Source organism: Pleurodeles waltl, chromosome 7, assembly GCF_031143425.1.
Source record: "Pleurodeles waltl isolate 20211129_DDA chromosome 7, aPleWal1.hap1.20221129, whole genome shotgun sequence".
NCBI classification, from domain to species: Eukaryota; Metazoa; Chordata; class Amphibia; order Caudata; family Salamandridae; genus Pleurodeles; species Pleurodeles waltl.
The window spans coordinates 77,947,113-77,964,322 of NC_090446.1; the positions used below are offsets into that span (position 1 = coordinate 77,947,113).

Sequence of the window (17,210 nt, forward strand, 5' to 3'; positions counted from 1 at the left end):
TGTCACTGCATTACTGCATGGTAAAAGAGCATCCCCTGGCATTCCCATCCTTCTATGTCACTGCATCACTGCATGGGAAATAGAACATCCCAAGGCATGCTCATTCTTCTATGTCACTGCATTGCTGCGTGGAAAAAAGACAATATCCAGGCATTCCATTCTTTTTACATCACTGCATCAGTGCACGGAAAAAAGAACATTCCCAGACATTCCTGTCCTATGTCACTATATCACTGGGTAAAAAACACCCCCAGGCATTCCATTCCTTCTATGTCGTTGCATCACTGTATGGAAAAAAGACCATACTCAGGCATTCCCATCCTTCTACGTCACTGCAGGAATGCACTGAAAAAAGATAATCTCCAGGTATTCCCATCCTTCTATGTCACTGCATCACTGTGTGGACTGTGTGGAAGAAAGAACATCCCTGGGCATTCCCATTGTTCTATGTCACTGCATCACTGCACAAAAAAAGGCCATCTCCAGGTATTCCCATCCTTCTATGTCACTGCATCACTGAATGGAAATAAGACCATCCCCAGGCATTCCCATCCTTCTACGTCACTGCATCACTGTGTAGAAAAAAGAACATCCCCAGGTATTCCCATCTTTCTATGTCACTGCATCACTACATGGAAGAAAAAACATCTCCAGGCCTTTCAATCCTTCTAGTTCACTGTATCAGTGCATGAAAAAAGAGAATATATCCCCAGACATTCCCATATTTATATCTCACTGTATCGCTGAGTTCATATGTTCTTTTTTTTTTAGGGGTCCCACTGATAATCATAAGCACTGATTTTTTTTTTTTACTGGAAAAGTCTCTTGATAAAATATAAATCAATTTTTTGCAAATCTTTCTGAAGGCGTTGTTGGTCAGTTTGTATTTATTTTCATTTACAAATGAAGCTAATTATAATCTTAAAATTCTCTACATTAATAAAACGCATCAGCAATATGTCATTCACAAACTGAAAATGAAAGAAAATGGTCTTCGTAGCTTGATAGGGTGTGCAATCTTTAGGGGTTGGAAAGCTGACACTACTTTCTTTTACATAGCTCACTACAAGATCATTCCATCATGCCCTATCACTCACAGTTACTTTAGTTCTTTTTTGGCTCCTGCTGTCAGGCTCCTGGAGCACTGTGCTTGGCCTTTCATGTTTTTCTTATTTTATTTGAACAAAAACAAAAGCACTGACTTCCTAATTAACATCAGAAAATACACCCGCTTTCACACATAGTAGCATATCTTGCTCTAAGGTAGAATATTTTGAAGTACTTGATCCTTCTTATGCTTATCATCAAAGCTAGTTTCTCTTGTGCATACCTTGATTAGGTGGGTGTTTGCGAAAAGAAGAAAGGGATTCATGAAAAGGGTGAAGAGAAGCCAGAGCAAAACAAAATCACACCAGTGGCCAAGAAACATAAAAAGGCTGAAATCACAGTTCCCAGACTCATCGGTTTGCAACCCAGGGTAGTCCAGTGTTTAATAAAAAATGAAGTGCCAGGTCCTAAAGTGCTTCACAAAGTTCACTGCAGCTGGAAAAACCCACATGTCACTTTTAAGCCCAAATGTTATCATTTTTGTTAGGATATAATAAATACTTAAATGTTCCACAAATTATGTTTGCTTGAAAAATACACAAATAGCTCAATCAAGTGGTGGATTCTCAGAAATCCGTGCTGGTGTTTACAAATAGTTGCCAGTGCTGAGCACCAGAAACTACTGGCACAAATTAAGCACTGGGAAAGTCTCTGTATTAGCCATCAGAGTCATGGCTTCCAACAGAGCAGCCCAAAGTGCCAGAAGAGAGGAAAGAAAGAAGGTCCCAGACTAGTTGTTCAGGTCATCATGGCATACCACCTCCTTTTTATGTAACACAAATACTCAAGTGCTGCTACTGTGCCTGAAAACAGTTATCACTCCATTCCCAAACATGCCTAGCCTAACTTAAACCACTCTTATGCATATGTCTCTAGAGGTATAAGTTCCTGATTGATGTTCTGAATTTCCCTCCTACACACTATAGTGACTTGACTCAGCTCTGGATAAATATGTATTTTGATCCAGCTCAAAGTGAGATCACTTTTTAAGCCACTGCCCAAGATAATAATTCATGCTGTTTAGAGTCACCAGTTCCTCAATTAATGTTTCTATTCCAGTCTCCCTGCCACATTGGCTTTTGGTTGTGAGCTAAGAAATATTCAGGATAGATACAACTGTGGCTTCTGTCACCTCTTGGACTTCTGCTGCAAGAAAGTGCTGCAGTCCCTCTCAAAGCTCCTCATGGTGAAGTATCTCGACATTCCTAGATTCTGAACATTGGATGCATTTGCTTCATTCTATAAATACTCGATCTTCGACACTGGCTGGATGTAATATGTAGACACAGCTTTCAAATACATGGCTAAAGTTAATTTGTAGTATTAGGATCACATAAAGTAGCCTCCACATCTGTCAAGTTTTGATTGACCGACACAGCACATCTGTCTCTGTTTTCCCTAGATGACTGCTAGACAACTCCAAAGTCCTCTCCGTGGAAAAGACATTGTAATCAAAATGCTGGGAGGCATTCTTTACTTGTTAAGTGTTGTTTTGTCACCAAAATCAGGATCTTGGAGTCATTATTACTTCCAGCATTCTACCCTCTAATCTTTAACACATCATCTGTGATGTATCTATCCAGGGTGCCATGTTGTCACAGGAGATGTTCTCAACATTTAGTTGACTCTCTAAGGGAAAAGAAACTTCAGCAGTATATCTTGCTTACTTTCAAAATCTTTGGTTGAATTTATAATAGCTAATGCTTCTTGTTGAAGATGCTCTCACCAAATGTGCCATGTCTTCAAATTTGCAAACATGCATCAACTAAGCTAAGTTAAACCTTGTGTATCATCATGATTCACCTACATATGCAGTGACCACTTCCAGTATATTGTGTTGCATACAGCCTTGAAGTGCTTTATAAAGTCCATCTTCATAATAGCTGTATGTCTACAGAGAAACAAGATTTTTGTTTAAACTTATTTCGATGATTGGTGATGAGCAAGGGCCTTCAGCATGTGGTTGTGCTAGTCAACCATGTTCTGTCCATCCCATCCATTCTCTAGGAGCAAATCCGAACACCCATATAGCAAATGTGCTTCATTTGAGGAAGATACTTTTTACTGTTTGTATGAAATGTCTCTCTTTCCCAAAGCTGATGGCTCAACAAATGTAATTCCTAATGGGAACAAGAGAATTGTTCAGTTTCCTTGTCCCGCATGCTAATCAACACTTTAGGTTGACTAAGTCCACTGTGCTGGCAGACCAGTGATGCCAATACAATCTGTAATTCGGAGGACAAGCTCTCATTTTCCCACCCAGTGATCTAATCATTTCCTCAGTGATGTCATCCAAAGAAAAATGTTGCACAAACAACAAGGACCACCTCTCCTGTGAAAGGCAACACTAATGTGTGATCTTTAGTTTCAGTGAGGGTGCCACAAAAGAAATAACCACATCATATAAATCTGTTGAAATGCAGAGTGACTCACCTTCCTACCAGCCATCAAGTTGAATTCCTTGCTTCTTTAAACAGGCATTACCACAAATATTGATCAGGAGTTGACCCTTAGCCAAGAATTCTCAATTCATCACAGCTTTACTTATGCTGGTGTAAGATGCAAAGTTGGGTGCTCTCAGCAAAACCTTTTGATAAAAGCCAAAGGCTTGTACCATAGGACAAAGTGCAACACAGTGTCTTCTGTGACAATTTTTTCCATCAATGCACCACTTCAAAGATGCAGGCAAAAAATGCTCATTCTTTGCCTCCAGGTACTTCCATCAAGGGTCACAAGGGACTGCTCTTTTTATTGACTGGTGGGAAGTTTCTGTATGCCCATTAATTGATACCCTTGATATAATCCGTCATCCTCAAGCTAGCATAGTCCAGAACCAGGATGACCCTCATAGACCTGAAATTGACTAGCCTCTGGTGGTTTACTGATTGCCCTCACCAATAGGAACGAACACATAGGAGGGTACTGTGAAAACCAGATCTTCCTCACAAGTTTCAATGTCAGATCCTGAATCCAAACTTTCCATTATTGAAATGCGTGGCCTGCTTCTGAACTCATTTAGTATGAACATTTGATCCTCCCTCAGGAGTGTATGGACATTATGAGGGAATCCTCAATGTCTCATTACAACATATCTCATAGACGTCTGTGTGCAGCAGGAGGTTGGCCACCTGTGGAGGGTTGGGCAGAGGTCACGGGTAATGGATTTGGCCGACTGCAGTAGGGTTGGGCGCGCCCACATCTGCATTTAGGGTTAGTGAGACCTATTAGAACAAGGTTGTGATGAGGACACATTTTCCTTCCTGAGGTAGTATCAGATATCCTTGTCAACCAGGCAATTTCACTTCCGACTTTCCTCCACAACCCTTTCTCTCTGGCCGAAACGTTTATGCATAAATTATATGAGAGTGCAACATTTTTACCTTGACTAAACAAAAGACATTCAGAAGACCAAATATTTTTTGTGAAGTATGGGTTGTATTTTAAAGATATATATACTTCCAAGCGATCTGTTTCCTGACCCCCCCATCGGAATAAACAGGTTTATTGTGTACTGGGCAGATTCTAAGTCTCTGTACAAAAAGAACGTCCATCATGAAAGGACATGATGTGAAACCTTTGGTTGTGCTTCTTTTAAGGGTCGTGCAAGTTTTCCAGCCTAATGGCTGTTGCCTGTCTAGCTACAAGGACCCTGTTATATTTTTACTTTAAGCAACATTTGTAAGAGGGCTTTTTCTGGTCACTTGTATTAAATTAGTGACTTTTTAATTGGCTTTTAAACATATAAATACAATGTGGCCAATATAACTTACAGAAAGTCTTACACAAATATAAAATTTTGATTTTGTAAATAGAGTTTTCTTTATTGCTTTTATTGTTTTCCAAGCTGTAGAAACATTGAAGTAAAGGGGTCAGCCAGTAGAAACATATCAATGAAGAACTGATGCACGAGTCTAAGTGGAGAATAATATGAGTCTGGAGCGTAATACGCATGGGACTATGCATGAAGCACTGTCAACCAGGGAGTGGGAAGGATAGTTATAGTGTACAAGTCAAAGAATTAAGGCCACCAGAGGCATTAGGCGCTAGTTAGTCTAAAAACATTGGGGAGGGGACTATAGAGCAGGGGGAAATAGATAGATACCAAGGATTTAGGAGTGCGGTATGAAAAGCTTTCAGGGTGAATTCCTGGCTAAATCATTTGGCTCATTACAAGGGTGCTTCTTCTGACATGTCTTGTTGTCAGGGTGGCTTCTTTATTTCTTCAAATGAGTCACAGTCTCAGTGAGGATGTTTAATCATATTGGCGGTGCTATTCAGGAAACCAATAACATTGTCTAAGGTTATGATCAGATTTGAGAGTGAAGAATTGTATTTGCAATGTTACTTTCAATCTTGTGTTATCAAGAAATAAAACTCCACTACTGAGAGTAGGACAGAGTTACAGTTCTTCCAACTTGACATGATTTTCTGAAGGGTACTTGCATCCAACACTTCCAAAAGGTTAGCGTCAGCATTGCTTATTGATGGCTAAGCATCTGAAATTTGTAGAAAGAGCTTTTCAAGTGAGATGCCTTTGCCTGGAGTATTAAAACTAAAAATAGTGTTTGAAAATGCATCTCAAACCTGCTAGTTTATGGGTAGAAAACCCACCTATGGTTGATTATTGTGCTGGTTTCTTGCTATGCTAGCGTGAGTTGATGTGTCTCAGGTCTGTCTTGCAGCACTTGTTTGAGGACCATAATATTTGGTGGAGAACAAAATATATTAATTGCGTGAGAGAGCAATATTTAGCACGTTGATGTAACATTTTTGTAGCATGACCAGTGATATGAAATGTGCAGATAAACACTTTGGTTTAGGTATTGGTGATTGTTGTCCTCATATTGTAAAAGGAAGTCAATATTTTTGCAAATGTTTAATTGAGCGTGCGAGTCTTGGAAGGTGATCATGGATTTTAATGTAGGATTGCCTGATGGTAAAGATTACTTTCTCCAGCTCTAATTTTTACAAGGGGTGCGAGTGGTCATTGAATCTATGGCCACACTTACACCATATAGAATAATTTAGCTAGTTAATTTCACTCTGACCTAGGAGCTTGTAGTATTGGTATATTATGTATTTGGTAGAGATGGGGATAACAAGGTTGAGATTAACCTTCTGGCTGTTGGAGGTTGCATAAACAGTTAATGTAGAGGGTCAAGGAGACAGCCCCTAGGGTTACCACTGGATGTATTTAAAGCCTGTTAGTTGAAGTCTGCCAGAAGAAGGTCGGCACAGTTCTGATTGTCTAGTGATAGGTAATATAGTCAGGGTATATGAGACATCATTTTCTAATGTAAGTTGGAGGATTTGAAGTTAATTTATCGGAGAAAATTAAGGTGAAATGTTATTCAAAACATGGAGAGAGTTTGCAGAATAATTGGAGTGAGCATCATCTTGACTGTGTTCAACCTCGCAGAGACATTCTCTGGTATCAACATCATCCTCAAAGCTGATTCTCATCTTGGAGAAGATGTGCTTGGTACTCTGGCCTTACATGGAGCTCTTGCCACAGCTGGAGCCACTAACCCGGTTTCTAGATGTTTCTGTCTCTGACCATGTGCCATCCTTCACACAAGCCATGCTTCATTTCTGATGCTTCGTCCCAGCTCCCTATGGTGCCCTTTGGTCCCCCAGACACCCAGGGGTCTCATAAATGCACATCCAAACCAAATGGTTATTTACTCCATTTGCTTTGCTTCTCCCTTTGATGCCATTTCAGCCCGAATAGCTGAAATGTTCTTGCTAAATGACTCGCAGATTGCTCTGTGTTTCCACCATGCTCCACTCTCCCAGTGCTTACATTAGATTTGACTTTCAAAATTCCAAATACTGAGGCCATTTTGCTAAATCAGGTCATCAGGTTAAGGCATGCTTCGATGATGAGCTTCACAGTGAGCGTTCTCATGCACAACATTGTGCCTACATGGAAGAGATTTTTTACCATGATCTGATGCTATTCAGCTGTCTAATATCGTTTGTCAGGGCAGTGATTACTGTAGCGAACCTGAGAATCATCCATTCTCTAGCAGGGATAATGGCATCGATTTGGCCCTACAAAATGCCTTTTAAAATGCACATCTCTTGAGGTGGACCTTGATTATAACTCTGCCCTGCCTGTGGAGGTAGCTTTTTTCATGACTGTGCAATAGACCAAGCTTGGAATTACCATTACCTGTGGTGGGATCTAAGGCTAATCTTTTGACAATAATTCTTCAGCTGTCTTCTTCATCAGCCTAAGAGCCTTCATTGCCCTTTGATGAAGTCTTGATGGATCCTGTTTTGGATGAAACAATCCATCTTCTGACCAAGCAGTTAACTGCTAGATTTGCCTTCACCACAGGCTTCATGCTTAGGCCCAGTATTAAGCCAAGACTCAGAACTTATATGAGTGTAAAGGTAAAAAGTGTTTTAAGTTCTTTGGTCCTGCACTTTGTTGCATGGTGCACTGGGTCAGAGCCAGTCTTATCGTATCAACAGAGTAGCTCCAGCATTTCTGCACCAATGGGGACTTTTGAGGGGGGAAGGGGGTCAAAGGTAGGCAACAGATGGCACAGATTGCAGACAGTTGGGCTTGGTCTCCAAAATACCTCATCATGGTGCATGGAGTTTCAAACTTGGGCTTCACTGTTGTGGTAACACAGGTACCATGAGATCCAAACTGGGATAAGAGGTTGGACATATACAGTGCCCATTTCAAAATGGTGATCACTCCATTGAAAGCTATTATAACTCAATGCAAGATGTGGCAAAGTCTCTTTCTATGAAATGAGTGGTTATTCAAACCAATTAAAGGGAGCCTTACAAAGGACAAGACTCACTGCTATGCATTCATCCCCTGAAGGAAAGGTGAGAGTGATCGTCATTCCGGCAATACACAGGAAAAAGAGAGAGACCTTAGAGGGAGCACAGAGGAGAGGTCATGCAAGTGGAAAGTGGGAAAGATGGGAATCAGGTGAGTAGCTGATGAAAGGAAATGCTACGTGCAGTAAAATAGCCCCTTATGCTTTCCAGTATGAGCATTCCATTGGAAGCTGAATGATACACCATTAGCTAATAGCATGAAGAGGGAATAAATACTCCACAAGGCTGAGCCAAGATGTGACTGATAAACTCAGAAGCCAACGACTGAAAGAGTCTGGTCAAAAATAGCCAATGATTCAAAGAGAAACTAGGTGTGATGATCAGTGACGTAAATATAAGTAGCCCCTATGCATAGACAGATGGCTGTGCACCAGGTGCTCCAACATTCTTTTAGAGTGACTGTAGTTTCTAGGAGAAGTTTATTATCAGTCTAGTGCGTGATGCAGTCAATTTGCCAACCAATAATAAGGGGGAGTGGAGGGAACGGCTAAAAGTACAGGTCTCACCCAGAGGTAATATTTTCTCACTCTTTCAGGAATACCAAATCATCCCTGGTATCGCTAAGCTTGTATCTCTCACATTCACTGCACGGGTTAAAGCACATTCTTATACTGATCTGTTATGTTATCACACTTTATTTCTCAATAGTGAACATTTGCCAGCGCTTCTGCCTTTTCATCTCATGGTATCTACAATGTGTATTGCTCTGTTGTTAGTACAGGTCATAAAGACATGATTGTTACCATGGCTGCAATTTGACTATTTACATTTTATCTCCGCAGAGAGTGTAAACACAGTTGAGCCTCCTTCTCCACCCAGCATCCAGGACAAAGTAAGGCAGTACTTCCCAGAGACATGGATCTGGGATCTTTACATTGTTGGGTAAGAGGTTTACTGTAGCTATTCCTTGGTGGATGGTTGTGGCATTTCGAGGATTATACTTTTTGACGCTAAACTGCGCTAGCGCAATTTAGCGTCAAAAAGTATACTGCCGGTTAGTGCCATTCCAAGATGTCGGCTGGACATCATATTTATGGGATAACGTTAGCTGGCGGTAAGGCCCGGTTAGCGTCACAATAGTTGATGCTAACCAGGTGGGGGAGATGTAGGGAAAACTGGAGTTTGTGCATCAAAGAATGACGCAAGTCAGGTTAGAGTCAAGAAAATGACTGTAACCTGATTAGCGCCATATTTCAGCGCACAACCCCCATGGTCATGACTCCTGCCTAAGTAAAGACAGGAGTCACGCCCCCAGCCCAGTGGCAATGCCCAGGGAACCTATGTCCCCTGGGCATGGCCATTGGGCTAAGTGCCATGTAGGGGGGGCCATGTTAGGCCCATCAATGGCACTACAAAGCAAAATACTCACCTCTACTTACCTGGGATGGGGTCCCCCAATCCATAGGTGTCTTCCTGGTGTTGGTGGGGATTGAAGGGGGTGTCCCTGGGGCCTGGAAAGGGTACCTCTGGGCTCTTTCCATGGTCTCTGACCATGGAAATAGACCCACAGGTCCCCTAATGCCTGTCCATACCCAGGTGTTAAATAATGGTGCTAAGCAAGCTTAGCACCATTATTTAAGGCCCCCATCCCCTGAGCATGAATTTAGCATGGGGGATAAATATGGCGCAGGGCCAAAACGCTGTTTTCTGCACGGGAACGCCTACCTTGCATCTTACTGACGCAAGGTAGGTTTCCACACCCAGAAAATTATGTTAACTCCATAACTATTAATATGGAGTTAGATTTGCGCTGAATTAGCATAAAGAACAATGACGCTAATTCAGCGCAAAGTGAGTATAAATATGCCCCTTAGTGGCATATTTATGGGATGTGTGGCGCAGGGCAATGCAACAAGTCACCTTGCTGCACTGCGTCAGAGGGGAAGGGCATAATTGCACCGTATTTATCCAACATGGCACAATCCTGTCCTTTTCCCTTGCGTTGGCCCACAACGGGCGTCCTGGAGCCAACGCAGACACTCTTGCACCATGTGGGAGAAAGCTAGATCTTGGTCTAGAAAGAGCCTTTTTGTAAATTTTTTTGGGCCAATCCGGAGATATGCAGACCCAGTGTGGCATTCACTGAAGGACATGAGCGACAGTGTTGTAATAACATACAGTAATTACATATTATTTAAAAAACAGAAAAATAAACTTGGTTTCTGAAACGCGTTTGGTTTTTAGTGCCATTAAAGTTCACTTCAGCAAAGATTCTGTAACTGAGACCATTTCTGTTCTTTCTGCGAGAAGCAAGGATTTGTTTTTTGTTGACAGTGCATGGAAAGGATGCAAATCTAGTTAGTTCAGTTAACTCTAACTGGTGAATGTCAGTGGTTTTTAGGGTATAAAACATTACATTTCACCTAACTATATAACTAACTCTCTCTCTATATATATATACATATATATGTGTGTATATATATATATATATATATATATATATATATATATATATATATATAGAGAGAGAGAGAGTTAGAGTCTAACTTAGACTTCAGGTCTAAACTTGGACTTTTGGTCTAAGTTTACGTTTGATAACCGAGCCCCTGCTGTATTGATTGTCCTCTCCTTCCCAGCTCTCAATTAGTTTCTCTTTTTTCAATATCCACTGTTGACTTATCTTTCTGTATTCTTAGCCCTTCAGGTCATCAGAACTTCTCTTTTACTCTCCCGGACACCATCACTGAGTGGAAGGCCATGGGCTTCTGCACTTCGAAGTACAGCTTTGGGCTCTCGCATACAGTATCAATAGCAGCCTTCAAGCCCTTCTTCATCGAGCTGACTCTGCCCTACTCTGTAGTACGAGGAGAAAGGTTTGGCCTTAAGGCCACTGTGTTCAACTACTTGGAAGGCTGCATAAGTGTAAGTTGGGGTGGGGAGATGGACTGGGGAGGTTAAGGATGGGGTGCATGTTTCAGGCTAGCCTGGCTGATCAGAAATAGAGAGAGCATGAATGGCTAGCTTGGGGTGAGTGGGAGAGGGGATAAGGTGGGAGTAGCAATAAAGTGTTCATACTGGACCTGCTGAAGTTAAGGTAAGCAGTGACACAGCACTTACAAACTAACTCCAGCCATGGGACCTCTTACCTTTCTTCACTTCACTTGATTGCCCACTTATTCACTCAACACACTATTCACTAAGTCAACCAATGATTAATTCTAGCCATTTATTTAGACAGATAACAACCAGCTAAATACTTCAACATAGCAAATATCACAAACATTCACCCATTTTACTATTTACTACATTACTGGGTCAGTCATAACCCTACGTTTACTGTCTCACTCACTCAAAAAGGCAATCACCCGTTTCTTCAGCCAAACTTCTACTGAACACACACCAGCACACAATCGTTCTGTGTAACAACTATTTCCCTACTCACTCTTTCTCCTAGTTACTCTTATGTTTCTATACCCAGCAATTATTTCAGAATTTCGTCCAATTACTTGCTGCTTTGGTCATCCGCTTAGTGCAGCCGCTTACTACTCTCACTCTCACACTCACTCAATGTCTCCTAATGTGCATGTGTCAAACAAAGGCACTGAAAAACCCACCTGAAAAATATGACCCTTTTTCATCCAATCACTTACATACTGGGTCAATTACTCAATCACTGAATTAATCAAGGCTTGGTTGACTTATGTTGTCATTCTTTCCCCAGCAAAATCACCAACTAATTCAGCTACAAACTTACACTAATGAAAATGTATCCACTTCCTCACCCACCAGTCCTCTCACTAAACAATTGGCATACTCAAACTCACCAGCCTTTTCAGCAATAATTAATTCTCATTAGAGGTATAGCAAATAGTCCATGGTCCCAAATACAAGAAAGTAACATGTCCCTGCCTTTCATTTGGGCGCTGTTGGCAGTGCTCCATGCATAACAAATGCTGTGTCTTTGCCCCGGCTCTCTCGGACTTCCGTAGACATGAGCCATTACAGGTTGTTTACTTAGGCACCTCCCTCTCTAGCCTCTCAGGAAACCACATCTTGGATCCTGACACACACCACCAGATGCAGTCTCTCAGACTATTTATGATTCTCCTTCAAGGGATCTACATTGGTTGTCATAAGTGGTCCTGTCCACACATAGTATCCCAGACCACTTTCTAATATCAATTTGAATGTAAAAACGTATCTTTGAAAAAGCCAAATTGAATAGGAAAATATTTCTAGAAGCCTATTTGCAGATAAGGGTGACCAATTTTTTTTTATTTGAGAAATATCCAATGTAAAGTAAAAATAGAAGTCCCTTGTGTAAAACTGGTTGGTAAAGCCTTCTGTCACAAAACAATTGTAAAAGCCAAAGGAAAAAGAACCAGGGGTAGTGTGGGCAAGTAGGCTGCATCCCGCAGGGATTGTAAATCTACACTGTGTGACCAATATCCTATGAGACCCTATAGTAGGAGTTACCTTTGTTCATTTTTTGATGAGATACAGGATCCTTTTTGAGCATTGATTATGAGTGGGCCATTGTTTTCCAACCCCTTCATAAATCCCTGTTTGGCCAGGGGTCCTAATTATGAGTTGGATTTATTCACTACATCTGGTAAATATGGAGTATGTTAAATATCTCACCCTTGGTTAAATTTCAGCAGGTCAAACTTGGTGGAATTTAACAGGGAAATAGTGTAGGTATTTCCCGCACCATTTGAATTTTGGTTCAGTAAGCCCCAAAATCTGCATGGTATTACCCAGAAACCCATAATAGGTGATGTAGATTGAACCTGATAAATAGTGCACACAAGGGTATTGCAAAGATGTCTCGAAAAGGAATAGATCGGCTGGTGTCTCAATAGTAGATCTTTCCAATCAGATTGTTTTTTAGAAGACAGTAACTGCAACTTTTTCTCCTTAGAGAGGTGGTGGGAGAGGGGCTTTGGTCTACTGAAGAGGGATTTGTTAGGGGTTTGCTAACATCTATCCATCTTGCATCTTGATCTTGATTGTTCTAATGTGTCTAAACCTGTCCGAATTGGCCGCGGTTGACAAACATTTGGATTTTCTAAGGTCTTCAGTTCTGCCTAAATTGCACTCTCTGACTTACTAATGGTTTTGCATCAGGTTGTGGCACTTTTGTGGTGCAGCCCCGATGCAAAATGCTTTTTGAATTTACTAAGCCACTCAATGCCACTTTGCATAGCTTTGAGTGGTTTAGTAAATACAATCTTAATGCAAGGCAACACATAGCGCTGCCTTGCACTACTGTGAATAGGGGAGGCATTCCATGGGTGGTGCCTGGGTTTCACCCTCCATCCACCCATGGACTTTGATGCCATCCCACGTTTACTAAGGTGAGTAAACATGGGAGTATTGCAAAAAGCTAAACGTTCCAGTGTCAGGTGTAACAAGGAGAAATATCTTTATTTCTCATTGTTACTTCCTCTTTCGATGTGTGCTGCATTCAGCAGCACACATATATAGAGGACTAACCCCCTCAGGATTGTTTTTGTGCAAGAAAGTCACACACTTTTAATTTAATGTGTTATGTTAAACAGATAGCTACCTTTACATTTAAATCAAGCTATTAATGCTGTAATTGTTTATATTGTTTTGCAATTAAAATAAATATATGCAATTATTTGAGATTAATATTTTACGATAAAATATTTTTTCTTTTTTTAAAGTTTAATACACTTTTACATTTTTTCCCCTGCCTGATTGTAAAAAGTTACTAGCAGTAACTTTAAACTTGTAACTTATTTTTTATTTTTTTTTACACTTATATAAATATATAAGTTGATTTTTTTTTTTTAAATAGTTGAATAATGAAATCCCACTAAAATCAAAATGTTTATATTTACTTATTCTGTATTAAACATTACAAAACATTATGTAAAGAGTTAGTTGAAATTCATTTACATTTCTGATTAAAAAATCAAGTTTTATTTATGTTAAGTTAAAAAGATTATTAAAATAATTTAGGATCAGATGTTATTTATTTTTAAAATATATATGTTTGTTGTGACATTCAGTTTAATTCATATATATTTTTAAACAATTGAAGTAAATTATTTGAATTTAACATTATTTCCTATGTGGTTCTAATTTAGGCACCTGTCTTTGTTATTTTCGATAGGAGGGTGTTGGAGCATTAGTGGTCAGCCATGTGTGGTGCTTGGTTTACTACTGCTCCTTTCTGGCTGTCGTAACTTACACTCGTCAATTTGGCACCATCCGATTTCAGGGGATGGAGACATTTAAGTGCACACTTTTGAACAACTTTACACTCGCAAACGGTGGATAGCCAGAAATAGTAAAGGTATTCAAAAGTGTGGGAGTAAACTTAACTTGTACATTGACTTGCATGTACGTTTACCTTTGTGAAAAATCTTTAGCATCAATACTTTATATTGGTTTCAACATATAGGCCCTCATTCTGACCCTGGCGGTCTTTGACCGCCAGGGCGGAGGACCGCGGGAGCACCGCCGACAGGCCGGCGGTGCTCCAATGGGGATTCCGACCGCGGCGGTAAAGCCGCGGTCGGACCGGCACCACTGCCGGGGTCTCGCCAGTGTACCGCGGCCCCATTGAATCCTCCGCGGCGGCGCAGCTTGCTGCACCGCCGCGGGGATTCCGACCCCCACTACCGCCATCCAGATCCCGGCGGTCGGACCGCCGAGATCCGGATGGCGGTAGGGGGGGTCGCGGGGCCCCTGGGGGCCCCTGCAGTGCCCATGCCACTGGCATGGGCACTGCAGGGGCCCCCGTAAGAGGGCCCCTACATGTATTTCACTGTCTGCTGCGCAGACAGTGAAATACGCGACGGGTGCAACTGCACCCGTCGCACAGCTTCCACTCCGCCGGCTCGATTCCGAGCCGGCTTCATCGTGGAAGCCTCTTTCCCGCTGGGCTGGCTGGCGGTCTGAAGGCGACCGCCCGCCAGCCCAGCGGGAAAGTCAGAATTACCGCCGCGGTCTTTCGACCGCGGAACGGTAACCTGACGGCGGGACTTTGGCGGGCGGCCTCCGCCGCCCGCCATGGTCAGAATGAGGGCCATAATGTATATGAAGAAAGCAAATCAAAACAATGCTGCAATAACAGTAAGAAACTACAATGAAACTATATGCCAAAAGTATGGGGGTGGGCTGTGTTATGGGTAGGACGGGCGGGAGTGTAAGGAGAAGGGGAGGAGACGAAGAAAAGCACAACATAGGCGATAGGCAAGAGTTTTTGCACCTCTTTGGTAGAAGTTAAATGAGAATATACATGTGACGGTCACACAAACTGTCAATATCAGGCTCATAATCACTGTCTCTCTGATATGGTTTTCAGTTATCTCCTAATTGGACCTCTCTTCTATAGTGGCACTGTAAGATAAGCAGATGCAAGTGTTGTCTAATCTCATAAGAGTGATGAGATGGGTACGTGTCCCAGGCATTACGTACTGAACTACTTGAAGACTTATCCGTGGTGCAAGAAGAGGGCCAATTTCACCGTAAATGTTTGTAGTTGGTCATTATGCTTGTAGATAAGACTCTTATGAGCTGCTGTTACTGCCCCAGCTTTAAGTGATTCAGTCAGGGTTGGACGGTCAATACGTTTCTACTTCTGAAGTATGCACATCTTGAGTAGCTAAGGAGGTGCCGACCATAATTTAGTGTGGGTGTTAATAACGTCAATATCTTGGGAGCCTTGGATTAAACCCAACACCATGTGGGGGCTGGATGAATAAACTAATTTTCCATGTTATTTCATCCCATATGGAACTCCAGTAAAGTTGGGTCATCATGCAGGACCAAAGAATTTGGGGTCTATCTCACTTTGGGACAGCCACACCTCCATCAGCTCGGAGTGGGGCTTAGATTTGCATTGTGCACTCTTTGGGGTGATCAGTGCCAGTCATGCAGAGTCTAAACAAAAACCGAATTTTTGTCTGGTCTCTCTTATGTTTTTATTGTGATTTTGTATTAAGGTTGTTCAGTCTTTGTCCTTGTATTCTTTTTGGAGGATTGTCTCCCATTTGGTCTTAAGAGTTTTGATTGTCAATTTAGAAAAGGGATCTCTGATTCAAAAAGTCATAGAGTCTGTTATAAGCTTCTTGAAACTGGTCCATTTTGTCAGGTATCCATGTATTGTGGAGGTAGTGAGTGTGTGTGGCTGTTTTTCTCAAGCAGGTGTAATAAATACAGTGCTTCTGCTGCTGATATCGCCAGAGCTGGTTCCTGTGCAACCCAAAATTCTAGATACAGTTGAGTGAATGTTTTGAAATGGCCTCCCCTACATAGATCACTCAACATTCTAAACCTTTTTGAGATCCAGTGAGGACAATGGGTGGGACTACGTGCAATGCATGAACCAGAGTTGTGCCAGATGGGTGTCTGTAGGTAGCCGAGTGGTCCCAGTTTCCTGTGAGTACATGTCCATTTGTCTGATGCACCAACAATGATGGGGTTCTACGGATCTCTCACATCTTAAAGGCCTCTTTATAGGATCTGTATCCCAGTGACCCCCTTTTGTATGCATTTTAAAATCAGAATCCAGTCAGGAGTCTCAAGGTCTTCAATAAAGTAGAACATTATTTGCAGTAATTGGTGTGTGCACAGTAATTTCTGTGTTCTGTAGCGTAAGGCCTTCAGATGCAGTTGTTACGTGAAGTTTAGCAGAGGCAACCCTGGGACGTTGTTCTTCCCAGGACTGACTCGCAAAATGGGAATGTGTCTCGCAAATAGGAAGGGGTGTTCCCCTTCCTATTTGCGAGTTGTACTGTGATGCAGAATTGCTTTGTGACCGCGAACGCGGTCGCAAAGCAATTCGCAGTTAGCACCCATGTGAAGTGGGTGCTAACTCATTCGCAAAAGGGAAGGGGTCCTTATGGGACCCCTTCCCCTTTGTGAATGTTGCCAAAAATATTTTTTCAGAGCAGGCAGTGGTCCAATGGACCACTGTCTACTCTGAAAAAATTAAACCAAATGGGTTCATTTTCTCGAGGGTATTGCAACTCGTTTTCCTTTAAGGAAAACGGGCTGCAATACAAAAAAAAACTGCTTTATTAAAAAAGCAGTCACAGACATGGTGGTCTGCTGTCTCCAGCAGGCCACCATCCCTGTGCGTGCAGGGAATCGCAAGGGGTTCGTAAATTGCGATCCACCTCATTAATATTAATGTGGTGGGTCTTTGCAACCCCCTTGCGATTCGCAGATGGTGTCAGGGACACCATTCTGCATATGGTTTTGCGACTCACAAATTGCGAGTCGCTCCGACTTGCAGTTTGTGAGTTGCAAAACCATTGCTA

The 17,210-nt window shown here is 41.8% G+C and overlaps 1 protein-coding gene across 2 annotated transcripts in view; it reads left to right on the top strand.

Moving 5' to 3' along the window:
* Positions 1-17,210, top strand: part of LOC138303678 (alpha-2-macroglobulin-like protein 1) — a 400,879-nt gene that overhangs the window by 190,669 nt on the left and 193,000 nt on the right. For both annotated transcript variants that reach the window (XM_069243004.1, XM_069243005.1), the window contains exons 18-19: positions 8,754-8,853; positions 10,608-10,833. In XM_069243004.1, the coding sequence (XP_069099105.1) occupies positions 8,754-8,853; positions 10,608-10,833 (326 nt within the window). The remainder of the gene's footprint in view (positions 1-8,753; positions 8,854-10,607; positions 10,834-17,210) is intronic.